The following is a 27,770-nucleotide window of genomic DNA, read 5'->3' on the forward strand; positions in this document are numbered from 1 at the left end:
CTGCTGGGCTGGACCTGCCCCTATCCCACTGCTGCAGCCCAAAGCCCTTCTGTGGGGTTGGGCGCTTGGGCTGTTGCTGGTTTTGTTTGGGGTTGGTTGTTTAAGAGAAGCAGGTGGATGTTCTCACATCTTACAGCCATTGCTTGAGCATTTTCCTGCTGCAGCGCCCAGGACATTCCCCTGGCTGTGGTCTCCTTTTGGGTGCCAGACTGAGGCCTGATTGCACGGACTGCAGCTGTGCCCTCTGTGCCTGAGGAGTTCAGTTTGGGATCCTTCAGTGCAAGAAAGACGTTGAGGCCCTGGAGTGTGTCCAGAGAAAGGCAACAAAGCTCTGAAGGGTCTTAGGGAAAGCAGATGAGGGAACCGGGGTTGTTTACACTGGAGGAGTCTCAGGAGAGACCTCATTGCCTCTACAGCTGAAAGGAGGTCGCAGGTAACGGATAGTACAAGAGGCCTTAAGGTTGCATCAGGGGAAATACAGGGTGGATATTAAGAAAAATCTCAGAAAGAGTGGTGAGGTATTGGACCAAAGAGGTAGTGGAGTCACTGCCCCTGGTGATGCTCAAGAAACATGTAGTTGTGGCACAGAGGAACGTAGAGGTGGTGATGGGCTGATGATGGATGGACTGGATTATTTTAGTGGTCTTTTCCAACCTTTATGATTCTATGGCTCTAGGAGTGGGTCCCAGTGGTGTTCCTGGGTTTTCTCTTTCAGGATTTTCCCCCGGGACTGACAGCCAAAAGGAGAGCGATGCTCTGAGTGCAGCCATCCCAAACCCCAGGGGCTGAGCCTGAATCGGGGCATTTCTCTTCTAATGATGTTTTGCAGTGTTGGTTTTTGTTTGTGCCTTGTGTCTGCTCTCCTGTATCTGACCTCTGTAGCTGACGCTGTCAGAAGTGCGTGCAGGGCTGGTGCAGGAGCGACGCGGACGCGAAGAGTCGGAGGGCGGTGTGTGCGGGCTCAGCCTTCTCCCTGCCCGCGGGTGGCGGCCGGCCTGGCGGGGCCGCAGCTGAGCGAATCGGGCAGGGCCGCGGGGCGGGAGCGGCTCCGCCTGCTCGCTGCCATACGGGAGCGGCGGGGAGCGCCCGCGAGGCTTCGGCTCCGCGGCCGGGGGCATAGCTCCGTTCCGCAGTCCCGGCCCGGCCGCCCCCCGCGACGGGACCTTCGCTCGCCGCCCGCGCCCCACCTCCCCACCCAGTCCCCGCGGGATGCGAGGCTGCGCCTTCGCCCGGTGCCGGGGGCCCGCGCGTGTCCTCTGCCGCCCGGATGCGGTCGGGGTCGGCCCGGCAACAACGGTACGCGGGGCGGCTGCGTGCGGGGTCATTGGGAAGCAGCCGTTCCTCGGAACTCCGTCCTAATCAGAGGTGTTACCTCCTCCTCTCCCCAGTGTCTCTTGACATCATTTCATCCATCAGAGTTTCAGAGAAGGAAAAAAAAAAAAAAAGCAGAACCCACCCAGTCAGCGCACAGCCCACGCCGCCCCTCAGCGCTGCTGCGGCCGCGGGGAAGGGCCGGAGCGGGGCAGGGATGCGGGAGGGGCGCGGGGCGGCGCGGGGCGCAGCCGGAGGGGCGCGGAGCGGGGCCCGGAGCGCCCCCGGCGCGGGGGGGCAGCGGTAGAGCCCCGCGGAGCGAAGGAAGGGCCCCGCGGCACCGCCGCCGCCCGGCGCTGTCCCATGGGATGTCCGCCGCCCCCCGCGAGCGCCCCGATGCGGAGCGCCGCGCCCCCGCCATGGCCTCGCTCTTCGGGATCTGGTGGTGGTCTCTTCCCCTCGTGTTGCTGTGGGCGACCCCGCGAGTCGCCTCCTCGTGGTGGTAAGTGCGGGCGGCCCCCGTGTGCTCGCGGGGAAGGAGCGCTCGGGCTCAGCGCACCGGGCGCAGCCCACGCTTGGAGCTCTCCGCTGGGACCCGGGCGGGGCGGGACGGGACGGGACGGGCAGCGCAGCACTGGGCGCGCCCCGAGCGGCGGATCCCGGCCGGGACCCGGCACCGAGCGCGTCCCCGCCGCTGGGACCGCCCGTGTCCTTACGGGCGCTGCTGCCGGGGAAGGCTTTTTGTGGTGCCGCTGAGATGTCACTCTTGGAAGTCGTGGCTTATAGATTTCGCGATCGTACAACATAATGAAAATCCGCGGAAAGGACGTTTTCCTGTGTTCGGTCCCTTCAGGAGACACCTATTGCGGTTTGGGTTTGATAAAAGGCACTTTCGGAGCATTTCAGGGCTTAATCGGGAACATCTGGGTGCAGATGATGTAATTTAATTTCTGGCCGGGCGGTTCTTTAAGTCTGAACTCCTGAAGTTATCGAACAAAACACAGCCCGGGAGATTTTTAAAGATTTTCTTCTCAAAAAGTGGGTGCGGAGCCGGGGTCGGAGTCGGGGGGAGCAGAGCGAAGCAGCCCTTCTTAAACGCGGCCCCTCCCCGGTGCTTCGCCCCGCGGTCCCTTCCGCATCCCTTCCCCATCCCGTCCCCATCCCTCCCCGCACCCCTCCCGATGTCCCCGTGCACGCAGGGCTCCGGCCGGGTGCTCCCGTCGCTGCCCCCCCCGTTGCCTCCCGCAGGTACATGGGAGCCGTGGGCTCGTCGCGGGTGATGTGCGACAACGTGCCGGGGCTGGTGAGTCGGCAGCGGCAGCTGTGCCGGCGGCACCCCGAGGCCATGCTGTCCATCGGGCGCGGAGTGGCCGCCTGGACGGCCGAGTGCCAGCACCAGTTCCGGCGGCACCGCTGGGATTGCAGCGCCCTGGAGCGGGGGCAGCGCCTGCTCGGCCGCGTCCTGCAGCGCAGTGAGTGCGGGAGGGGACGGGGCGAGGGCGGTGGGTGCTGGGTGCTGGGGCTGCCCGTCCCTGCGGAGATGGAGGCTGTGTTGAGGAGGGGGCCCGGGCAGGTGGCACAGGTGAAGCACCCAGGTGCTGCCGTGACATAAATGCTCAGCATTAATTCCGTGGCTATTCTATCAGTTCTAAGGATAAAAGTGTCCGGTTTCTCCCAATGTGAAATTGTAGATAACGCCACGGGCTCCTTGGGTTCACGCTGTGATAACGCTACCTAAGGGGCAGGTGTGGCTCACTGATACCAGCCCCAGCTGCTATAGGAAAAGTTGCTGCTCACTCCTTTCTTGTGAAACTCAGAACTTCTTCAAGTCTGAAAATAGCCCCTTACTATAGAGTTGTATCAACGCAACCCAACTCCGTGCTGTAAATTACTACATTTTAAATAAACTTAAGCAATAATTGCCTTGGAATATTCACTGAGGAGTAAGCATAGTCTAGAAAAATAGCTGGTCTTTGGTGTAACAAATTAACATCATTAATGGGAGGGAACTGTGCCCGGGCTGTGCTGTGTGGAAGCTGCTCTCTGCGGTGCTGCCGGTCGCACTGAGCACACCTGAATCAGTGAAGGCCACCAGGTTCAATGCTTCCTTATTTTTAGGAAAACAAGCACCAAAGATTTCTCACTGCTCCCTTTGAAATGAGCAAGATTAAGTGCCTCCGAAGAGGAAAAGCTGGCTTCAGAAGTTAGTTGCAGTATTTTGCAGCACCGATGCTGTTGCTGTGTCCCTGTGTAGTGATTTCCCAAATAATCTGTGAACCAGCACTTCACGTATTTCTCTTAGCTGATGGAACGTGGCAGAAATACCAGCATCCTCCATCTCCACAGAGCAATTGAGCCATGTAAGGATGGTCACCCATGTCAGGAACAAACTCCAACCCGTATCGACGGGGTTATACCAGGGAGGGATCCAGCTCTGAGCTATGACCAGTTCTGACTGCAAGAAACACGTCTCTGTGTGGTTCCAGCCCAGTTTAACCTGTAGCTCAGCACACAGGCTGAGCTATCAGGCCATCAACTAGGCTGGCTGCTCACACTGAGTGCCACAGCCATCCATAAGGCCTGTTCTCATTGCAGGCAGCCGGGAGTCTGCCTTTGTCCACGCCATCTCCTCCGCTGGCGTTGTGTTTGCCATCACGAGGGCGTGCAGCCAGGGAGAGCTGAAGTCCTGCTCCTGTGACCCTGAGAAGAAGGGCTCTGCCAAGGACAGCAGGGGCCGCTTTGACTGGGGTGGCTGCAGCGACAACATCGACTATGGCGTTAAGTTCGCCAGGGCCTTCGTGGATGCCAAAGAAAGGAAAGGGAAGGACGCCAGGGCGCTGATGAACCTCCACAACAACCGCGCAGGAAGGAAGGTGGGTGTCGTGGCCGTGCTCGTGGGGTGGGGAAGGCCAGCTCTCACAGCAGCCTCAGGTAGGGAAAAGCATGGGAGGAGTGGGTGGGCAAGGGGCCATTTTATCTGCCCTGAAGGCTGGGGGTGGCAGGACTCCCAGCACCACGTGCTACTGCTCGTCAGTCCCCCTCTGGGTCCATCCAGCAATTCCTTGTGTAGGAGCTGAGCGCAGGTACAGCCCTTGCAGGGTCAGGTGGATGGAGGTTTTGTTTTGAGTCTCATCCTTATGTATGGAGGAGTTCTACTACTTTTCGTTAATGAAAAATAGAAATTCCTACAGGAGGCTGAAGGGCTATTAGAGAGCAAACTCAAAATAGTATTGAAGAACTAGTGCCAGCCATTCCTCTGCGTGTGTGATAAACTGAAACAGAATGAGCAGAGAGAAAATGCAATGACTTCACATTTTAGAAAACAGAAGTCATACTACATTTAATTCCAGAAGACACTGGCCTCGACTGCTCTCAACAAAAACTCATCTCTATATACTGATTGAAAATCCCACTGTTTAATTTCCACAGGAAGTTTTCAGCTGGCTGTTGCAGGTAGCAGGAGTGGTTGCAGGCACATTGGCTGCTGCTGGTGCAAGAGCTGCAGAATGCATGCTCAGATATCTGGGCGTAGTGGCAGTAAGTTGTGAGAGCAGCACATGTGATTGGAGTGTACTTTCTCATTATTCAGAATCTGCTCAAAATTCACTACACTCTTAACATCCAAAATAACGCAGGAAGACATTTCATAGTGCTACACCAACCACTTCTGGCATGAAGAGACTTCTTCTTGTCTTCTGATTTCCTTAGCACATATTCAGCAGGAATTAAATTGCTCATATCCTCACCTTTTTTTTGTATTAAAAAGTTCCCTTAACATATTGTGAAATTGTTTCATATTAACTAGCTCTTATTAGAAAGAAAAGATCCAATTTTCATTAATTAATTGTACTGAAAGCAGATGGTTTTCCTAATAGTTTTTTCTCCTCCAACATCTCTATTTCATCTGTTTTCTAGCAGCAGGTATAACTAATGTGTAATGCTACCAGTGTGATAGGCAGAGTTATGGTATGCCTTGTGGGGAACAAAGAAAGCTAATATGGCTGTCTGTATGGCACTGTCCAATAGAGGCTGCCATCTACAACACAAGGAAACACTTTGTAGAGGTAATTTGGCTCCATGCTGTGAAGTGCTTTCTGTAATATTTAGGTATCTCCGTAAGTTTAAAAACATATCTGCAAAATGGTAGGGTAGTATTGGTAAGCAGGTAGGCTTTTTATTTGTTAAATATTATCTGCACATTCCCTTTAGGGCCTCCCCCACAGGAAGCAGTGCTGCTCCATACAGCAGTGCAGGTTCAGTTTGCAGCCCCTCACAGCCTCAGCTGCCCCCAGGTTGCACACACAGGCAGGGGTCCGTGCCCTCAAACTCTTCTCACCCCCAGCACTGAGCCTGTGTCAATAGATTCCTCTTAAAAGGAGACTGCCTGGATCTTACTAATTCAGAAATACACTGAAAAGTATTCACAGTAATCTCATAGGAATCATATTGCTTTGCTGTGTATCAGTAGAGGGACACCACCAACAAAGTAATGTTGAATCCTGATGTGCTTCTTCAGGTGTTGAGGGCCTCGGTCCACCAAGTTCCTTTAGAAACAGCAATAGTTCCTCAGATGATTAAAACCAAGCACACACTTAAATCCCTGTCTGAGCAGAATCCCAGTCCTATTTGTTCTTTGAAGCAGTCACCCAGATTAGAAAGAAAATAAAGCATACTTCGCCTGTGTGACACATCCTCACTTTATTACCAGGCGCCTGAATGGAGAGCGCTGCCCCACTGCACCTCAGTGTGTGATCTTGTGCCTCTTCCGTCTGTTATCTTCCTCCCATGATGCTGTTCCTCATACAAATTCTAATATGTTCATCAAATATGAACCCTTAAGGCATAACAGATCAGATATTTTTATCTTCAGAATTAGAGTAAATTATTTATTGTTTATGAACATATCTGTTGTTCCCTAACATCACGCAGATAGCTTCTAGGTCTGAGATGAAGTTGAAAAGACATTAATGCTTCCCAGACATTAAATTAATGATGGTGATCTCTGCAGTGCAAACTAATTAAGGCATTTTACAAATACCATTTTTAAATTCTGTGCCCCAGCCCAGCTATGATGCTTTGGAGTCTCTGCAAGACCATTTAACATGAAATGCTTATTAAGTCCCTGTCAGCATTTGAAACACCACCTACTTTTGTGTAGGGATCTAGACACCGTGCCTAAGAGCAATTTGAGGAAGTTAGACAGTTCTGTTAGATTTTTCACACTAAATTTAAACCTGATTGCATTAAAATGTTCATTAACAACATAGCAGTAAAAATGTCACAGTATTCTCAGTTCTTTTATCTATATACAATAAAAATATTCATAGCCAGGAGCAGCTCCATGAAGCCCAAGTAGGGACATGCAGTCTGGCAGTGTTTCAGCTTGAGCCATGGTGACATGGAGCATCTTCACTTATGGGAGCTGAGCAATTGTGTCCCTTACCCAGTTTATTTCCCATTGCTGGAGCTGTATCTGGCACTACTGTGTGCTCTAGGTCTTTGGGATAACCAGAAGGAGGGGGGAGGCAAGGAAACCTCGGAAGATGATGTGGTTCAGAGAAGCAAGCAGAGCGGACCAGCCCTGTCGGATGACTTGGTGCTACCAGTGGGTGTCACTACAGACCGTGGTTTCAAGGCCCACTGCAAGCCTGGCATGACAGGATCAATGGAAAGGGTTTGAGAAGCTTCGATTACAGTTTGTTTTACCTGTGTATATTTTGCTGCGTTTCTAAACAGGCTGTGAAGCGTTTTTTGAAACAGGAGTGCAAATGTCACGGTGTGAGTGGATCATGCACTCTAAGGACCTGTTGGCTGGCCATGGCAGACTTTAGGAAAACAGGAGATTATCTGTGGAAGAAATACAATGGAGCGATTCAGGTGGTCATGAATCAAGATGGCACGGGTTTCACTGTGGCTAATAAGAGATTTAAGAAGCCAACTAAGAATGACCTGGTATACTTTGAAAGCTCTCCAGACTACTGTATCAGGGACAGGGATGTAGGTAAGCCTCTATCATTACACATGAATGGTTTTATTTCAGACCTTTGTACTTTGCAGGTCAAAAAATATCATTATGATTGAGTGTATCCATGTAAATCCATGCATAGAACCAGCAGGAAACAGGAAGGAAGATGTTCTGGAAGAACGGCTCTGTACAAGATCCATAGCTCCTCAATGTCTCTAGATGTGTGATAGCCAGTTGTTCTGATGTAATTCAGCAGTTTCTTCCAGGTGCTGAGTCCTGGAGACTCTGCAGGGCAAAGGTTGTCCTTAGGACAAGTTGGAGCTGTGCTCTGGAGGCTGGCCCAGATCACATAGCCTCCAGAGCCACCCCGTGGTGGGGGTGACTGCAGCAGTCAAGTCCTGTGGAGTCCCCATGGTGCCCCCTTCAGTTAACATTTCTTTTCCATGTTGTTATGCTGCTGCTGTACACTCTGAAGAGTTGGGTGGCCTTTACTTGCTCCTTCCCCACAGCTCCTTGCTGCAGACACACCTCTCCTGCAGGCAGGAGGCCAGCAGCTCTGTGCGCCACTTGCACCAGCCCGTACTGTGGCACAGGTTGCTGAGGGTGGGCAGGTGGCTGAAGGGGTGCAATTGGGTGGGGCACAGCACGCTGCACCAGGTCTCACTGTGGTTATTTCTTTCTGTGAGTCGGCGTTGGCTCAGTCTGTAGCAGCTATCACATTCTCTGTAGAGTCATACCAGCCCCGGTGGGAAGAGGTGGAGTTCCAGGGCTGCTGTTAGCACTGAAGTGTTCTGCTTTCGGAGATTTCCGTGGTCACCCTTAGCAATGTTACACGGTTGAGGCACTACTGAGCAGTGCTAATCGTGCCAACAGCTCCTGACCAGTGTGCAGTATTTCCTGATGTGGCAATTTACAATGAGCAACTGAAAAACAGAAACGTGGAGAAGAGAGCCAGGCTGCGTAATGTATGAAAGATGCTGTGGAACTGATGAATATGTTGTATAATGTACCAGAGTGCACCCGCTATGACACATCCATAGGAGTATCTGGATAGCAAAGCAGCTTAGTTCTTTTTGGCGTTGCTGTGTATTTACAATCCAAGTTTACTTGGAATAAGCATTGCAAAACAACTGTACTTAAATAAGAACAATATGTGAAATCCTGCTCATGTACTATTGACTTCAGCAAACCCGGAATTTCATCCAGTATGCTTGTGTTGTGCACTGATCCTGGTTAGTTAAGTAGTCAACATAACTTTAAAAGTTATTTATGATCTTTGCAGATGGTGCTTATTACCTGCACCAGAACATGTTGTTCCTTGGGTAGTGACCGGTGCCATAAGGTCTAATAGTTCAATCCAAGTGAATAAATGGGCATGTTGTGGCATTGTGCACAGACTAGGATTTACTGAACTTTCTGCAGAATAGGTTGTATTTGATATTCATTGCTTAGAGTTGCCTGTTTCATTGTAAAGTCTGTGATTTCTTTCCCCCTAGACGGAGAGCCAGCACACAACTTCTATGTCAGGAAGCCATCTAACAGCCTTTGCAGTAAATCTAATCCGGTGCAGTCAGCTGGTGGTGGAGGATGCTGGGTGTGTGTTGTGGCACTGCTCCCTGCTCCCCACCCGGAGCCTGGCATATGCTCCCACTCCTCCCCAGATAACACTCCTGATGAGGCGTTTCTGTGCCGTGCAGCAGCCTGAAGATATGGATGTTGGGAAGAGTGCAGTTTTGGAAAGCTGCATTAAGCCTTCAGTGGGAACAGGAACGGTGCTGTGGGATTGCCTGCAACTCTCATGGAGCAAGGAAAGATAAACACAAGCTGATCCGAGTTCAGCAGAGATAACATCAGCAGCTGAGCAGCATTTTTTCTTGATTAGTTTTATTTGCCCTGTTGAGCACTCCAGAGCATTAGCCCTGCTAGATGATTGGAGGTTAAATGAAATGAGACTATCGAAGTCTGAGTTAGGAAATATGCGGACAGCATCTCAGTGTCAGCTAAGTAACATACCACGGTACTTTGTTATGCCCTTGAATATAGTTCTGCCTCTGGGGAATTCCAGCAGTGTAATGCTTCAGAAAAGCTGTGCACCTAGAGATTGATTAGAACTGGGGCTGGGGGAAGGATTCCCATAGCACATTTTGTGAAGCGTCACAACTCAACAGCTTCACAAACTGTGAAATGACAGAGCCAGTATTCTCCGTGGCTTGGGTGTGTTAATGCATAAACCCCAGTAAATGAAAGGTGCTCCAGAGTTGTATCATCAATGATCCTTCCAAAAATCCCCATGTCTCACCTCCTCCTGTTGGAGCTTGCAGCTTTGGCTGTTTGCTGATGGCAAGCAGCCATTGAGGGTGCTGTCACTGCATACACCCCGCAGTCTGTCTGGGGGAGGCACTGGAACATATATACATGATTCACCCCTACAGAGGGAAAAACATTGAGTTATTATTTCTTTCCTAGAAGGAGAAGAGGAGTCATTGCTTTCAGAAGGGAGATAATTTGTGGAAACCACTAATAGCAGCTCACTTAATGCTTATGCAAGAGAGCATAATAAGCCAACCACCTCTATCTAGCGTTAAGATTTCAAGGCTTTTAGAAAAGGACCAAAGGAAGATTTGCAGAATTGTTCAGAGTCCACTTGATTCTGGTTGTGTGGAAGCCAGAACAATTTTTGCCCATCTATATATTTTTTAATCATAATTCACTAGAAGCAGAGGTTGGACATCCCAGAGGGTTTTTGAAGACCTTACGGTGAACTTTCATATTTTGACACACTTTGCATGGGCTTCCTTTATATTAACATAAACTGCCAGCTGCCAAACTCAATAAAAGCATCCCCTGTACAGGGGGCTGTACAGGGTGAGGCTCGTTAGAGAGGATAATGCTGTAAAAGGAAATAGAGGGAAGGTTACACCGATGGCAGTCCGGGTGCAGCATGTACTGGCTTTCCTCAAATGCTTCACCTTAGAAGTGCTCTAAAGCCTTCTTTGTCTGCTTGTAAACTTCTGGTAAAAATATTTTCATTTTTAAAATGTTGCTTTTTAACCATCTGTGCAGGCTAGGATGATTGAAAATTGAAGCAAGTTTATCACATTTTGAACAGATAGGTGAAAACATAAAGAATGCTTTGGGAATAAATGTGTGAACAGCCATATGATAGACATCATCGATTTACTGGCAGATCCTTTAGAAGGGGCTGTTGTTTGTGGAGTCTGTTAAAGCCATGTAATGTGTTCCTGTAAAAAAAAATAGTTGAGATCCAAGTTAGTTGACTTCTCCCAATTAGATGTGATGGCAGGATTGCACTGCTGAGCAGGGGTTGACTTTTTGCAGATGTTTTGGTAGCACCAAGGTGTTGGCTGTGTTACAGTGGTGGTGGGGTGAAAGGACAGGTCGATTCCGTGTGCAGGTGGTCTCAGGCAGCCCCTCAGGACCTGCTGAAAACCCATGTGAGATGTACCTTAGGCTGCTCTAGGTCACACACAGGTTTCTCCTGACACCATTTGGTCACGTTTTGGTGCTATCAAAGCCAGCATTGCTGCCTCTGCTTGCACATGGGGAGACTGGTGACAATGTTATGTGTCTCCAGCAAGCAGCTGTGTCTGAGAACTCCTTCATGGGGTTACTTTCCTGTCATTTTTTTCCCTTATTGCTCCACAAAAGCCATCTGCTGTATTTCTGAGAGGAATAAGGAAGGCCAAGTTTGAAGTGAAAGAGAAACATGAAATTAAATTGTGGCTTGGGAAGTATTGGCACTGGGCAAGATGTGTTAGCACTTCAAGTATGTAATCCATGGAGGGAAACCAATGCTGATCTATGTTAGACACTTTTCACTAAGGTTAGCGCTACACAGTCAGTCCCTGTGTGACTACTTGGCCTGCATCTCCCAATTTACACACTGAGAACATACGAGGCGAAGTCCCAGCCCGTGGGGCTGATGCTGAGCTCGCAATGATTTCAGGCAGAGCAAGAGCCAGCCCTGAGGGCTGGGGAGGTGCCAACTAACTTGGGATCCTCCTGAGGGACTGTGGTGATGCCAGCAAACTTGGGATCCACCTGGGCCTGAGGGACCAGGACAGCTGGCAGTGGCTGCAGAGAGAGAAGTTGGACATATGCTCCCTGTCAGCTTATTCAGAATGAGCTGATTTTTGTCAACACATTTCTGTCTCTGCATTGCTGGTGTGCTCAATCCCAGTTCTCCCAGAGATGGCTGTTTTCTGCCCACCCCCTCAGGCCCTCTCATACTTGCCTTGTGTGTAGGGTCCACCTGAATATTTCTTGATTTGAAAATTACCTTCAGAACTAATTTTCTGTGAATATATTTTGCAAGTGTTGAGTAATGAAGTTCATTGCTTGAAGCCATATTTTTAAATAGAAATAGAAGGGAAAATCTCACATTATACAGAAATAATGTCACTGTAGTTCTTTAGGAATGAGGAAAAAAGATAGTTCTCAACTTTCCACATTTGCTCAAGAAAATGACTGCAAAGCAGGAAGAAAGGAAGGGTTTGATGTGCAGGCCGTAGAGCTGGCAGTGCTCAGAGCTGTGGGTATGTTGGCATGTACAATGTTGTGTGTTGGCATGGCAATTCTGAAATTCAAACTAAAAACAAAGAGGTTGCGCTAAAACTTTCTGCAAGTTAAAACAATTTCCTGCCTCTCACATGGTTCAGAGGTGCATGGTAGGTAGCAGCGTGGGACTAGAAAATTCTACCTTCTTTTCTTTAGTTTCCTCTATTGTCCTCTTCACCTGAGCGCCTGAGCACCTCCAGAGGTGCAATGATGTGCGTGACTGCTGTCAGCTATTGCTCATTTTCTGCCTCGTGAAAGGAATGTTTCTTCTGTGTGCATATGTTGTAGGTGAAATGAGTTTGACAAGGGCAAGGCAAGTTAAATTTGCATGCTGAATATTGTCAGAGTGCTAAGATGTCTGTTCCCAGAGGGGGAGCCCTGCGTGGGATATGTGTGCCCTGGTTCCCCCAGTGAGGTTGGTGCCCAACAACTGTCCTTGAGCTCAGGCAGAGCCACAGGAGTGCTGAAGAGACTCTCTGAACTTCTCAGAAATAGTTTAGTTTTGCTCAGGAGCTAAGCTTCTATGTGTACTATTTTGTCTTATGCCACATTTTGTGGATAATCTAGTCTCCTCTCCTAGTAGCACAGTAGATGTTTGTTTTGTATTGTGGGTGACATCAGATGATACTGACTTTTGACTATCTGTTAGGGAATGAAATCATTTTCTTGTTGAAGTCAGTACAAAACTCCCGTTGAAATCAGTGGGAGTTTCCCATTCAGATTCTCTTTGGCTGCTGTGCAGTTTCCCCAGACATCTGGAAACCAGAACTTCTGGGCTGGGAAATAACCTGTGTCTTGGCTGAGGAATGCTGCTCACCTTCCCAGGAAGGCTCCCGCACCTCATCACAGCCGTTCATATTGCATCACCTGACCTTACGCAGAGGTTGATGTGAGGCCTTCCTCCCATAGCAGAACACCAGGCAGTTTGAATCTAATCCAAATCATAGTTATTATGGATTGTTGTCCTCTGTATGTCGCATCACACAGCCTGGGCATTCCAGGACTTTGTTACTGGGCTCTATCAGCATAGTACACCCACATGTGTGGGTGGCTGGATGGCAGAAGCATGGGAGAATTCAAATCAAATTTCTAATGCGAACATCAATCATACTTGTCAAGAGCTTGGCCTTTGTGACTTTATTTTGTCTGAGTGGAGAGTGAGGGACAAGGCCTACAAACATACTTCTTCAATTAAAGGTGTTCTGCTCTGACTGGGATGATTCCATGGGCTGGCTTGGACACAGATGTTCCAACTGTTTGCACTGCCTCATGGATCAAGTTGGTAGTCTGAAAGTAGGGTTGGTTGGTTTCTGCCACCGGCTTCCTGTGTGACCACGAGAAAGGTCACACAGCTCTGTGTCCTTGCGGGTCCTTGCCCATGCCCATATCCGTGGTGCCAGGGCCTCTATGTGCAGAATGATACCTGAAAACAGGACCTGGGAAAGTAAGGGTTGGGACTGATGCTACCTTGCCCTCCCTTCGGTTCCCCACCTGCAATCCAGGCCCCTCATAGATGGTGGGGATGGGACACCAGGAGCTGTTGCTGCTTCCCGGTGTAGAACGTACCTGGTGCAGCCTGTCACTTGTTTCCACATCAACGCTATTTGTTTGCTCAAACAGAAAAGACTTCAGCCCTGCTCATCAGCAGCCTCCCTGCAAGCTCCCCAGTCTAGGCAGAGCTGGGCAGGCTGGGACAGGGCTGAGCTGGGGATAGCAGAGCTCAGCCAGGCAGAGCAGCATGACCCAGAGACAGGGCACATAATCCTGCTTTCATCCTCCTCCACGCCGAGGTGGCACTTCAGCTCAGGGCTGGCCAAAGCAGCAAGCTGGAGGAAGGTCTTGGGCTGGGTGAGCAGATGGAACAACAGTTGAAGCCTGTCCTGATTAGGTATAAAAAGAGTAAAATTTCTGGTACCATAGCTAAGAGCAAAATCTCCCACACTGTGCTCATCAGGTGTTGGTCAGGTAGGAATTGGCAGAAGGGAAGGTGGCTTCACTCACATGTGTGAGATCACTTGCTGCCTGAGTGCTGGGGTGATGAGACATGGGATCTGATGTCTGCCTGGTGCTGGGGAAAAAATTATGGCTTGGGCTTTTATTAATTAAGATTTATTTGCTGTCTTACTTCACATAGATGCATTTTATTCCTTAGAAAGGTGGAATTTTCATGTATACCTGAGAAATAACATACTAGTAACAAAACTGAGCAGATATGCTTTGTAGAATGTTCCCAGTTAATTTAGTGATCATAGTCACTGTGTAGGGGATTTCATTTTGGCCAAGAACAGACAAAAATAGCTATTATCTGGTCTAAAGGCAATGCTGGAGCAATATTCATCTTAAGGCTGCATCAGAAAATCACTGGAATATTAATACCTAAGAAATTAGGTTAGACAAAGAGGTTTTCAGATGGGAAACAGTCTGCCAAGAGCTGTGGCATAGATCCTGTAGTGTTCTCTGAAATAAGTTCTCATCAGCTGAGCACAACTCCTGTGTGGCACAGCAACCTCCAGGCAGGAATGCCTTGAGGAGGTAACTGCAGCCATTTTGTGCCACTTGAGCGTGGGCAGAGGTGTCCCAGGACACAGGATGTGCAGAGAGGAGCAGGCCGTCTCCCTGCCCTCCTCCTGCCTACAGCAGATCAGTTTCTTCTAATGCAGGGGCTGTGAACTGCAGCTGTGGTACAAGGTGTTCCGGGTGCTGTGGTTCTGCAGACTTTAATGCCAGCAGCAAGGTCACTGCCCACGCATCCCTCACAGCCATCAGCTATAGCAGTTCTGGGCCTAACAGCTTTACCCTGCCCACCCCGCACTGCTCTGTGTGCTCATTGGCTGCAGAACAGAGTGCTGTGCCGCACAGCCCTGGGGCTGAATGTAGGGCTGTGGCATTCTTAGGGTCGGACAGAGCCCTGCAATATTTGGTCACTTGTACTCCTCCTTTCCAAGGCTCATTTCCAGAAATAAGGTTGCCCAAAATATGAGGCCAGTTTTGCCCTAATACAAGCATTTCTCATTTGACACATAATCCACAGCGATGTGATGTTGGAGGACCAAATGCATAGTAGATTGTGTCTCCTTATTTTCACGCTGTCTGTCCTTCTTGGAACCCACCCTGCCTTTTCATGTGACCCCTGCCTCTCCCCTGCAGGCTCTCCGGGGACGGCTGGCCGGGTGTGCAACCAGACCTCCCGTGGCATGGACAGCTGTGAGGTGATGTGCTGCGGCCGTGGCTACGACACGTTGCGTGTCAGCAGGATGACCAAATGCGAGTGCAAGTTCCACTGGTGCTGCGCGGTGCGCTGCCAGGACTGCCTGGAGGAGGTGGACATCCACACGTGCAAGGCGCCCAAGGCTGCGGGCTGGGCCTCCCGGACATGATGTGTGGTGCTGGTCTGCGCAGGGAATGCTTCTGAGGCCTTTGCTACATTTATGCCAGTTTTGTCTTTCATTACACAGAAGTTGCCCAATAATCATGCCAGATTTGCAGCATTCACTACACGTTTCAGCAGGACCGTGCTGTTGCACAGTTTGTGTGGACCAACGCCATGCTGGAAGAAGCTGCCACCTCTGGGCCTCCCATCCGACACAGACCCCCATCTCCTCACTGTAAGCCCTTGCTGACAGCATAAGCATTGTGAGGCCCCAGGATGAGCCCTATCCCACCAGGCCTCCCGCTGCCAGGGCTGTGGCTTCCTCCAGAGGACCTGCTGCTCTGGACACTCAGCCTGTGAGGCTGCAGGGCTGGGCACTGGTCAGGGACCCCTCCATGGAAAGCTCTGAGGCCAGGATGATTCCACGGCTCTGCTGGAGTTGAATTTGTCCATCTACCCAACACGGAGCTGTGTGTGCACTGGGGGGCCCTCAAGGGCATGAGCTGTGCTGGGCAGAGACTGGCAAAAAGGAGAGAACAGGAAATGCATTCAACTGCAACAGTCTCATCTGCTATAAAAGAGTGAAAGCAAATGCCTTAGGTATATATTTGTGACAGTTTGCCTTGAGAGCTTGTTAAAGGTCATTGATATTAACCACTGATCTGAAGGATCAAAGAAAAGAGATTTGTTTCTGAGCCCAATGACGTCTGGAAACAGGATGCTCAATTACATAGGGTAGGGTTTCCTATTTGTCATTTACATAATAAACAGGAGTACATGCAGAAAGCTGGTGGAGAAGGCAATGCCTTATCTTAATAATTGGGTTTGGTTCTATAGAGTCAATCAGCTCTCATGTTGTTTTAAATTTAATAAACCTATTCAGTGTGCTTAAACTGATACTTACAGTTCAGGTGCAGTGAGGCTTGCTTGCTCCAAATCCACACTACACAAACCCACAGCTGATGAGGAGCACGCTGGCCTTTGATGGTGGCAGTGGCAGACTGCCTAGGCCCATGTCCTGCCTGGCTCAGCACACAAAGCCAAGCACCAGCAGTGGCTGCAGGTGACAAGGCCTTGGGGCTGTGGTCTCGCTGGAGAGGTGCTGGGGGCTGTTGTGGATGGAGATTGTGACTCTGGGTACAAACCGAGTGCTGCTGAGAACAGCCCTGCCAGCATGCCATCCACAGTGCGAGTGTTACACGCATACATGTGTGCAACGGGATATATATGTACCCCAGTGTACACTCTGAGGTCACCTCATTACTGGAAACTCTGGCTCTAGGTTGGACAAGCAAAATTTCACACCTGATTTTATTTAGAGGTCAGCCCTAAGGAGAACTTTTATTCAAATTTCACTGTGAAATTGAATCTGCATGGAGTTCGTAGTCCAAGCAAAGCCTTACACTTAAGGAACCTAGAAGCAGTACAGTATTATTTGTGTGTGTGCCAGGTGTTTGGAAAGATTCAGGGATCTTCTGAGTGATGTACAAATTCAGCAGGTAATAATGCTGAAAGTATTTTGATATTCTGGAAAAAAGGGAGCCTCAGTTCTGCGAAGGAACTTGTCCTGGGAAGTCAAATAAAAGAGGATGAAATCAGCCTCACCTGCTTCTTAACATCCTTTGGTTCACAGGATCGTTAAGGTTGGAAAGGACCTCTAAGATCATCTGATCCAACCATCCACCTACCAACAACAGCAGGAGAATGCGCTTGAGTTCTGCAGCCTCATGTAAAGTGTTTCAGGGTCACTGTATTAAAGGAGCCAAAAATTTTATTCTGGCAGAAGAAATACTGGGAAGCCTGGAGCAAGGCTGACTTACTGGGAAATGTGGCTTAGACGCATATCTTGTTGCCCTTATTTCACCTATACAAGAAATGATGTAGAAATTATAGAATCATAGAATGGTTTGGGTTGGAAGGGACCTTTAAGATCATTTAGTTCCAACCCTCTGCTATAGGCAGGGACACCTCCCTCTACACCAGGTTGCTCAAAGCCCCCTCCAGCCTGGCCTTGAATGCTTCCAGGGAGGGGACAAATAATGAATAAATAACGTAATGATGAATTTGCAGATAGAGTGACCTTTAAAAACACATTTTTTAACTGCTTTGGGGCTTTTAATTTGCTTTCATCTTAGAGGGTTTTTTGAATTTCTTGGAAACTGCACTTCCTGAATGCTTGGCACTATGGCTGCTGTCACCGCGTGGGCTGCTCACTCTCATAAGCACTTCTTCTGCCTCTTCCACAAAGAAAGCCCTCCTGGGAGCTTCTGCCATTTCAGAATGGCCAGAAGTCAGAGCGCTCCTCTCTGCACTAAGGCAGAAGCTTCCATCTGTCATCAGAAGCTCAGGCTGCACCTCCCTCTGATCTGAGCTGTGCTGAGCTCCCCAGCAGCAGAGCCCCAGGCTGCAGCCTTTGCCCAGTGGCAAAGAACCCCCAGTCTGACTGCCTGGTCTCAGCTGCCCACCATTACAATTACAGCTCAAAAGGTACGTGCCAGATAAAATCCATCACCGCTTACTGCTAAGGGAGGTGGATATTAGAAATAGCAGAAATAATCATTATGATATTTTTGAGTTCTTCTAAGTTCCGTAGTTCAAGGGAAGGCTCTGTTCATTCCAAGGAGTTAAGCGTTCTTTTCTCTCAGTCTGTTACAAATAATGATTCCCACACAGACAGTCGTTCACATTACCTCTTCCCCCAGCAGCAGGCCAAACCTGTACCTCAATTGCTGGTGAACATCAACATCTGCACGTTGCTATGTAGACACCGATATGCAGACACACGTTTATTAGGACTGGTAATCACAACACTGTTCTTATGAAATGTAGGGGATTATGTAAACTAACTCCAAAAGGTTTTGCAGGCCGCTGGGATGAGTGACACAAAACCACAGGACAGTGAGAGCTGACTGAGCACAGCCACCAGAGGCAGACTGTGCCTGCCCCTTCTGGTTCCACAGCACTGCTGTGAGACAACAGGTGCATGAATTACCCTTACTTTTACCACTGCTTGTGTGCAGGTGTGCCCGCTTTGAGGGTGTTCCCTGTGGCTGTTTTAGCAATTCAGATGCAAAACCAAGAATATATGTATCAGACCACATGTTGTCCATGTTGTCTCCTCCTGCTATCTCAGGCCACATCTCACATGAAACATAAGCCACACTAATTATGACTCAGGAGAGGACTGGGGCACCTCTTCTATGAGGAGAGGTTGAGGGGACTGGGCTTGTTTAGCTTGGAGAAGAGAAGGTTCTGGGAGACCTCATTGTGGCCTTCCAGTACTTGAAAGGAGCATATAAACAGGAGGGGTAACAACTGTTTATGAGGGCGGATTGTGATAGGACAAGGGGGAATGGTTTTAAATTGAGACAGAGGAGGTTTAGGTTAGATATTAGGAGAAAGTTTTTCACACACAGGGTAGTGACACACTGGAACAGGTTGCCCAAGGAGGTTGTGGATGCCCCATCCCCGGAGGCACTCAAGGCCAGGCTGGATGTGGACAGCCTGGTCTGGCGGTTGGCGACCTTGCACACATAGCAGGGGGGTTGAAAACAGATGATGATTGTGGTCCTTTTCAACCCAGGCCATTCTATGATTCTTTGACATCACAGCAAACTGCTTTGCAGCCAGCCATGGGGCTCTCTGCCTTCTGTGTTCTTCCCAAATCTCACTCTCACAGCCAGTTTCTCCTGGCACGGGGCTGCCACGTTTCTCACCATACAGCAGTGTTTGCTTTTACACAGTACCACAGCTCGCTTGGCCAAAAGTCTTTCTCCTGTGCAGATTAGTGAATGTGTGATCAAAGGGCAAAAATAATGCAGCTGTTAAGGAACACTCTTCCTTTACACCAACTCCAGCAATGGGAGTTTCATCTTTGCTCACCTGTATTCTTATTGGCAAACAAACATATCTCAGTGCTTCGAACTGTGAATAATAAGTGCTTTCTCATTAACTGAGTTGTGGTGAAGCAGATGCTCCACACACGCTTAAGCACACAAAGCACGATGTGAGCTTTGAAGAAGAAGCCAAAAGACAGCGATGCTGCAATACACAAAAGTTTATTTTTAAGTTTGTCTTTTCTGAAGGCAAAATATAATAGAACCTAACATCAATGAATTTTGTACAACGAAACAGTTTTTATATGAGAACAGACAATCCATGAAGATTTTTTCAGTCTTAGAACTGCTTCCCTTTTTTATCATGCTTTCTTGTGGTCAACCAAAAGTTGGCACAGCAGATGTCGTGGCAGTCAGTCAGCGGGTGCTCCCTCAGATCCTCGTCAGCTGGTGCCACAGGCTGGAGGGCAGGATGCTTTCTACTTTCTCCATCACAAAATTTAAAGGGGCAAAGAGGGTGCTGAGAAACTGCAAAGAAAGCAGACACACATTCAGATCAAAATCCTGGAGACAATACTCCTCAATATAAAGCTATCCAACACGACAAGCTCTTGCTGTTTGCTTCTGTAAAACCCTCTAAGCATGATCAAAATTAAATAATACAAGCATGAAGCCTTTCTGCCAAATTCTGAGCCTTGTGCATCCACAAATTTCTCGGTTTTGCAGCCAGGCAAGAGAGATCCCCATTTTTACAAAACTTAAAGCGGTGAACTACAAAAGTCCCCCCACATCTCACATCCCAGGCTCAGGCTCACACTGAAACCACTGAAAACTCAACCCCAAACCACCTGAAGCATGAGAGAAAGGCTCTCTCATCACTGCAGAATTTGTCACGACCTGCCAGAGACAAAATGTGTGTCTTCAGGTTTAAAATGGTTCTCTGAGGTGTCATTAACTGGAATTTATCTCTATGTCCTCCTCCCACTGTGGTGCAGTCAGTAACATTGGAAGAAATTTCCATACATGAACATCATGACAGACATGACAAAATCAAGTTAATAAAGACCATTTTAGAACAGAAAAAAAATATTGCAAACTGTGCACCTGAGAACAGAAGTAGTCACATACAGCTATTCTGAGGTCTATGTGTGCATGAGAGCATAAACTAATATGCAATGTTGACCACCTTGAGACTGAGCAAAGGCCAATGCCAGCTCCCTGCACTCAGTCACCAGAACCAGTGACTGTGAAATACAGTAAATTCAGTTTTTGTGAAATACAGTAAATACCAATTTGCAGTAAAATAAGCCTGGAGTGTGGTGATGATATTACTTCTGTGAAATGCTTTTGGGATTGGCCAGCATAAGTGAAAGAATAATTCTGACCTACTAAAACACAGTTCGATGCTGTCTGTAATATACCACATGGCAGTGAGTACCAAGCATCCTGACTAGGTATCTCAGTGCTCATAACCACAGCAATAGCCAACATGCTCATCTTTTAGTTAGTTAGAAAACCAGTTACTTATGAAACTGCCTTCCCTAAAACTGAAAGGAAAGAGCTACAGCTGGCAAACCTGTTATTCTGTTCTGATACAGCTGCATTTCAATGAGATACCTGCCATGACTTTCTGCAATCTCATGTACCTCAGCTGCTTTTCCCAGAGCAGACAGCACTATGAGCCTTTCTGAATTAAAGCCTTTTTGTGAGTCACTGAGTGAGTGTCACACGGTCTTCCTATGTAAAAGAAAAGCTCATCTGCTGTTTGTGGTGATTTATGAGAATGGAGATCCACCTAAATCCAGTCACTGTAGCTGCTAACTGACATACCAACCGTGTCAATATGGGTTCAGAGGTCTTCAGTAATCTAGTAATTTTATGCACACAGTGCAGCTCACATTTTGATTCTGTCTGTGCTTACGTTATTGGTATTAGAAGCTTTATATGCTCTGATAGGCATAGCAGAGCTTAACAGTCACATATGGAGTCTTGTGCTACCTGTTCTGTTAACACTAATGGCAGCTGTTCTTATACACAAAGGAAGAGACACTTCTAGTCTGACTCTACCCTTGAAATGGCCTTGGAGCCTGCAGGCTTCACACAGTTCAGACACAATAGCTAGCACAGCACCAGTGTCACTTCTCATACCTCTGTCTGGTTGCACTCAGCAACCACAGGCAGGTGAGTTAAGCTCACACAAACACACTACCAAGTTTTCTCTGTTCCAGAGGCCACTGCCTGTTGTAGACACATGAAGTGCAAAACCTCATCACGCTGCCAGTTTGACAGACAGCCCACGGTTCAGGACACATGGATGAAAAGTACAGGGACAATTGCAACAGGCCATCAACTGCCAATCTCAGAAAACTGAAGATTACATGGAAAGAGCCCTCAAACATAGGTCACGCATTGCAAAGACTCAAGGAGGGGGAAAAAAAAAAAAAGCTTAACAAAGAAGTTTAAGAATATATGCCTGAATTACATACTTACTTTCCACCAAATGCATACATACACACTTCAAAAACAGGTGAAAGTAATCATGTTTCAGCCCCTAACCCCACAAAATCAAAAGCACCAGAGACACACAACTTACATCAGGTACAAATATGTTTGAGAAAATATATTATTGTAGAGGATAATCAATATTTGTTGAAGGAGGAGACAGCATTTTGACATCCAGCAACTTTTCAAGAAATTGATGTTTTTTCATATCCTAGAATATCCTACCAGGGCAATGATGTCCTTGGCTTTGCAATGAGAAAAGCATGTTTTAGCACTATTCATGGCCTTTCCCCCTCAGTCTCCAACTCTTACTAATCCTTGGTGGATTATAAAAGTAGAATTAGCACACAGTTCCTTGGATGTAGTTAAGAAAAGTTATGAAGGAAATACTGAGATTGCTTTTTTCATGGCAGTTTGGGGAAAGAATGCAAATTTCCCCTCATTAATAACACACTGTGTTTCTGCTTATATGAAGAGTTTCTATTGCACTGGAAAGCATGGCACCTCTACACAAAAGAGGAGTTCTGCAAACCATGATGTTGATTTTACTGGGTTATGGAAGAAACAACAGATATTACTTTCTCCAACCAAGATCTTCTTGGCAAAACCACCTGAGATCTAACCTAACCCAAGAAACCAGGTAAACCAAAGAAGAAAAACAGCAGTATGCTTTACTGGTCAGTCCCCTGAACAGTTGTTCTGTGTCCCCCTGCTCAGACATTCACAATGTTTGATTTATACTACCAAACACACAACTCTTTAATACTCAGCAATATTGACTGCAGCTTTTCCTGTATCTGTGCCTTTATTTACCAGAAGAGAGGAGCAGCAGAGAATACTCACTGCTTTTGCGAAGACCCCCATAAGCTCTGGGAACTGATGTGTCAGGAGAGCCAGCATGGCTGTGAAAGAACATAGGCCAGCAGTGAAGAGGATGAAGAAGGGAAGCTCCTTCTTGGGGTAAACTGAAACTTCATGAAATGCTGCAGGGAAAAGAAGGAAGAATGCATTGTATGTTAAAAAAAAAAAACAAACATTCTTACCTGGTTTAAACAGCCACAGTCATGACTAATGTCATGTGACTGATGTTTTAATTAGGAAAGCCTATTAGATCTCAGCTTCTCACTGTCCTTTTAATTACATGCAATTAAAGGCTGTGGACAGGTATGTGGAATCTCTTTAACAGGTCTGCATCTGCCACAGTATGTTAAACCCTTCCCTGCTCAAAGCCAACCATTCTGCATGCTGCAAGAGCAAAACATGCTGCTAGAGCAAAACATGACACTCTGTGTACATTGCTAAAAGAGTCCCTTACTTCTAGAATTTGAAAAGAAAAATGAGTTTTGCAATTAGAAGGAGTGCTGAGCTATTCTGCATGACTTTGTCATTCCTAAATCTCCTGACACTCCACCCTCCCCTGCTCAGTATCCCTTTGAGTAAAGCAGGCAAAACATTCTAAGAGGTGTTGTTATAATTAGGCTGATTATAATGGGGTGGGGAGACGCTGTTGGTTGCCAAGCGTTTCTGTGTAGTATCAGTGAGAATGAACTGGGAAGGAGAGCCTCAGAGTGGGTGGATTTCAGCCCTGTTCCTCTCACCTTGCCTTTACTCAGATAGGCTCATTAAAAGTGGCAACACATTTTTTAGCCCAAAGCAGAGAGGTTATGACTGAAAGACTACAAAGAGTGCAAATGCCCTCAAAATGGGTGCTCATGGCAGAAGCAGACTTTTTGTTAGAAGCTTTCTCTGTATTGATTCATCCTAACAGAGAATGTGAGCGAGGAATCTCCTTCCTCGGATCAACTCGTATTTATCCCCTCTGCCCTTGTGCGTGTCCCATGTGTGCTCACACAAAGTCCCACTGACTTCAGTGAGAAAACATGTGGGAATGAAGTGTAACTGTTTGCAAGAGTGACTGCTTCAGCTCTTTCTCTGCATTCCTGCGCTTCACTGCAAGCACTGCAAATAGTCCCATTAGCTTGCTCTGAAACACTTGCTGAGGGCTGGGCCTGTCTTTATAGCCATATCTTGTCGAGCACTGGGAACTCTGCTGGCACTTTGCTAATACATACCATAAATGTATATGATAAATGACTGAGGTAATTTCAATCTCTTTAGAATGGCACACACATCATTACACATAGAGAATCCTTTCTTGTTATTTCGGATTGCTTTTCAGAAGATGTCAAAATAATTTGTCAGAGTAACAGCTGTGCTAATGATCCGGCTGTCCTCAAGCAGGCTCGATCTTGCTTTGGAATGTAAGTAGCTAATTTGACTGCACAAAACTAACACCACTGTGCAGCCGTGCTCTTGGTCTGATGTGGTGTTTCCTAGGTAAATGATCAGACATATTTTCTACCGTCTTGGCAAGAGAGAAGTAGCAAGATCTAAGAGATTTATATCTCCTCGGTAATCTCACTCCCTATCTCCATGCTGCTGACAACAATAAAGACAGCTGATCATTATGATTGACGGCCTGAAACTACTTTTTAAACAACTGTGTGAGCTCCAGAGGTTTGCTGTCACCTGACTGCTCTACTCCAGTATACCCCATTTGAAAAACATTGGGAGCCATCAGTAGTGCAAGATTCAGATAAACAATTTCTTGGTGTCAATGATAAGAAGAGAGAAGTTGAACATACACGGTAGTAGTTCTCTATCTGCAGTTTCTGTACAAATAGGGTAAGGGTAGAAAAGATGTCCTTTTTCCAGTGGATAGGGGATCATTCTGAAAGCTGGAAAGAAAACACCATGCATTAATGACTGTGAGTGTGATACTCACTGGAGACATTTAATTGTAATTACACTTTTGAAGAACAAACAGAAAAAAATTATACTTGGTCGCAACCAGTGTACATACTGCTTAACTAAATGTCAGAAAGCTTTTAATTCCGAAGACACAATTCGTTTATTCTTGGCAGTGTAAAGTCAGACCATGTTACAGGTGCATAAATAAATGTTTGCAAGATAATAGCCCAATACACTTAAAATCCTATAGGAAAATGTACAGATTTTGTCATAGAATTTCAAGCAAGACAGGTAATATCGATCAGACAAGCCCAGAGAAACAGCTTTCCAACACAGTCATGTTTCCATTTTGTATTTGGCAATCAAAGATTAATACTGAATTATTAAAACCAGGTTCCTCAAATGCATTCTGACCAGATAAAGTCAGGTTTCTGATATAAATCTTCAGGTCATGGACAAAACAATACTTAATCTTATAAACTTTTAAAATTGAAAATAATAACAGAGAGGGAGGGAAAGGGATTACTCAGTCTGGCCTGTGATGATGTCATGGGCCATCTGAGTGATGCTCGTGTGGTTTATGGAAACATCCATACGCTTGACTGAATTACAGCTCTGCAATCAATGCATCCCTTTCCATTATCCGATATATAAATCTCACTCTTAAAGTGTAATTGATGTGTTTTTCTCACTATTCCTATGAACATCAGTCACTGCAGCAATATTTTCCTCAGCAAATGTCCTAGAAGCACATATAAACCTATAGTTTAGAGATCAGGTACAGCAACCCCCACATGATAATATTTCATTATCTCTTGCTCACAAGACAACAGAAGAATTGGTTTAAAATACATAAAACCCCAATGTTTTCAGTTGTGCACATGGCATCTGAAATAACACTAGCCATAATTTTTGTGCAATTATACCCACGTTTATTTTTGATAACTGTGTTTAAAGCAGGAGAAAAGAAGGCACAAATTCTCAGAGCACAATTACAATATGCCAGTGCAACTCCAAGTGGCACCTGGTATTCTATTTGAATACAAGTGAATATTGTTTAAAAATAAAAGCATTGTGCTTCCAATTTCAATATTTGGATTGGAGCCAATTTATACTACAGGTGTATGACTCAAATCAACATCAGTCACTGCTCTGGGGGAGACTATTGACATAGATCTTAATAAATTTTTGCCTGTTGTCAGAAACTTCTTAAACTGAGATAGAAAATTAAAGATATACTGTTTCTTAGCTCTCTGTAAATGGAAGACTCATGCTTCTAATTGCTTGTGTGGAATAAAACTACCTAATAATGTTGGTTTTTTAACATGAGGAAGTGCAAAATACTGCTGAATTATGAGACTCTCTTTGAAAGACCCTACAACCTCTCCATGCTGTGTAGCTAGCATGATTTTCTTTACTGTTAGAATATGACCTTGCTAGAGGCTGCCTTAATTAGGAATGACCTCCCACAAGGGATCACCTTAGCAGCACTCATAATGTACCCATAAGTGACTGATTGGCTCAAAGACAGCACATAGTTCTACCTGATTTCTACAAGGTTAGACCTGAAGAGTACATACATATGGGCATTAACTTCCTACACACAAGCTGCTGAAGTGAGACTGATGAATACTGTCAGAACAGCTCAATTTAAAGACATGACAAGCACATGAACACCTAGAAAGAATGTGATGGCAATCGACCATATATGGCAGGCTGTTGGTACAAACATGTGCTTAATTAAATTCACTTCCTCTGTCATGTTTCCACTGGATTTAGCTTAAAATCGGACAGAGATAATAAGGAAATCTTTATCAAGGAAAGGGACATAAGAGTGACATAAACAGCTTAGTACATCCTTGAAGAATATTCTCATATTAAGATATGAACCAAAAGTTATAATTATTTGATTAAATCCAAGTGAAAACTTTAAATCCATGGCCATTTTCATGCATGAGGGAAATCTGAAAAACAATCTTGAGGACTTCTCTTCCTGAAATTACTCTGCCAAAGGAATTATGGATTTTTCTTCACAGGTTATGCAGTAACAGTAATTTACATCTTGCAGACTAACTAAGGGACAAATATTTCATAATGAATTACATATTCAGATTGCTGATTGTGGAGGCAATGAAGAGAAGAATCAGTTTGAGTAGTTAGATGGAAGGCCTTCAGGCACTGTGCCTTCAGGCACAGATGACAAGAGCTCGTACTTGGCAGGATGACTGCAATGTACCCAGCCTCCAGTGCCAAAAGCTGCTCCTGTAAGCTACTCCTTAGTCACTCCTCAGTTTAACAAAGGTCAATTCCCACCAGCACTGGGAAGTACTGTGCCCAGGTGGCTGAGGCCAATGGCATCCTGATTTGTATCAGGAATGGTGTGGTGAGCAGGACTAGGGAAGTCATCCTGTCCCTGTACTCAGCACTGGTGAGGCCTCACCTCGAGTACTGTGTTCAGTTTTGGGCACCTCAGTACAGAAAGGACACTGAGGTGCTGGAGCAGGTCCAAAGAAGGGCAACAAGGCTTGTGCTTGGAGAATATGCACTATGAGGAAAGACTGAAGGAACTGGGGCTGTTTAGTCTGGGGAAAAGGAGGCTGAGGGAAGACCTTATTGCTCTCTTCCAATACCTGAAAGGTGCTTACAGAGAGAGTGGGGTTGCTCTCTTCTCACTGGTGACAAGTGACAGGATGAGGGGAAATGGCCTCAAATTGTGCCAGGGTAAGTTTAGGTTGGATATCAGGAAACACTTCTTTACAGAAATGGTTGTTAAGCACTGGAATAGGCTCCCCAGGGAGGTGGTTGAGTCACCACCCCTGGATGTGTTTAAAAGCCGTTTGGATGTGGTGCTCAGGGACATGATTAGTGGAGGGTTGTTAGAGTTAGGGTAGTATGGTTAGGTTGTGGTTGGACTCGATCTTTAAAGTCTTTTCCAACCTGAGCTATTCTATGATTCTACGATTCTTTTCCAGATTCTCTCTAAAATACTGCTCAATAATGATGGCATAACAAGGTCTTGGGTGAAAGGATTTCTCTAAGCATCTGGAAAAGAAGTAATACCACAGAAGGACAGCTAGTGAAAAAAAGCACTGGGAAGGAAGCTATGACAACTTTTAAGCTGCATTTAACTGGTAACTTCCTTTGAGTGGGAATTATCATGGTGACAAACTGTATCTTTTCTAAGAAACTTAAATGAGAACAGCAAATGGAGGAAGGAAAAAACAGTTGTGTAATAACATATGAAAAGGCTGAAAGAAAGCAGCAGAAAGTGCAGCAGAAACAAATGGATTGCATTAGGGATGAACAACCAGTATTAAAAAAGCCTACAAAAGCTGATTCTAAACAGTAGCTTCTAACTCCCTGGAACATGAAAAGAACATGTCTAAAAGACAGTATTAGATCTGACCACACGTCATACTCCAAATTCTTACTCAAAGCAGGGTGATCTTCTAAAGCT

The 27,770-nt window shown here is 46.7% G+C and overlaps 2 protein-coding genes across 7 annotated transcripts in view; one reads left to right on the plus strand and one right to left on the minus strand.

Annotated features, from left to right (window-relative positions):
• The first annotated feature begins 1,679 nt into the window (after positions 1-1,679).
• On the plus strand, positions 1,680-17,057 carry WNT2 (Wnt family member 2). 2 transcript variants are annotated; one of them, XM_031615417.2, is made up of 5 exons: positions 1,680-1,813; positions 2,560-2,783; positions 3,907-4,184; positions 7,048-7,312; positions 15,002-17,057. In XM_031615417.2, exons 1-5 carry the CDS (start codon positions 1,680-1,682, stop codon positions 15,229-15,231), a joined length of 1,131 nt encoding a protein of 376 aa, XP_031471277.1. In that variant the 3' UTR covers positions 15,232-17,057. The 2 variants fall into 2 exon arrangements, with proteins under 2 accessions (XP_031471277.1, XP_089993394.1); XM_090137268.1 differs by lacking the exon at positions 1,680-1,813 and having other exon boundaries at positions 2,312-2,783.
• Positions 17,058-19,243: 2,186 nt separating this feature from the next.
• The window catches only part of ST7 (suppression of tumorigenicity 7), a 134,583-nt gene continuing 126,056 nt past the window's right edge, over positions 19,244-27,770 (minus strand). For 2 of the 5 annotated variants that reach the window (XM_090137291.1, XM_090137288.1), the window contains exons 13-15: positions 24,208-24,300; positions 22,406-22,545; positions 19,244-19,588 (exon numbers count right to left, since the gene is read on the minus strand). In XM_090137291.1, coding sequence (XP_089993417.1) covers positions 19,493-19,588; positions 22,406-22,545; positions 24,208-24,300 — 329 coding nt within the window. In that variant the 3' untranslated portion in view covers positions 19,244-19,492. The remainder of the gene's footprint in view (positions 19,589-22,405; positions 22,546-24,207; positions 24,301-27,770) is intronic. The other 3 variants (XM_090137277.1, XM_031615436.2, XM_031615428.2) reach the window with 2 other exon arrangements.

This window comes from Phasianus colchicus, chromosome 1, assembly GCF_987193195.1.
Source record: "Phasianus colchicus chromosome 1, bPhaCol1.hap1.1, whole genome shotgun sequence".
Classification (NCBI taxonomy): domain Eukaryota; kingdom Metazoa; phylum Chordata; class Aves; order Galliformes; family Phasianidae; genus Phasianus; species Phasianus colchicus.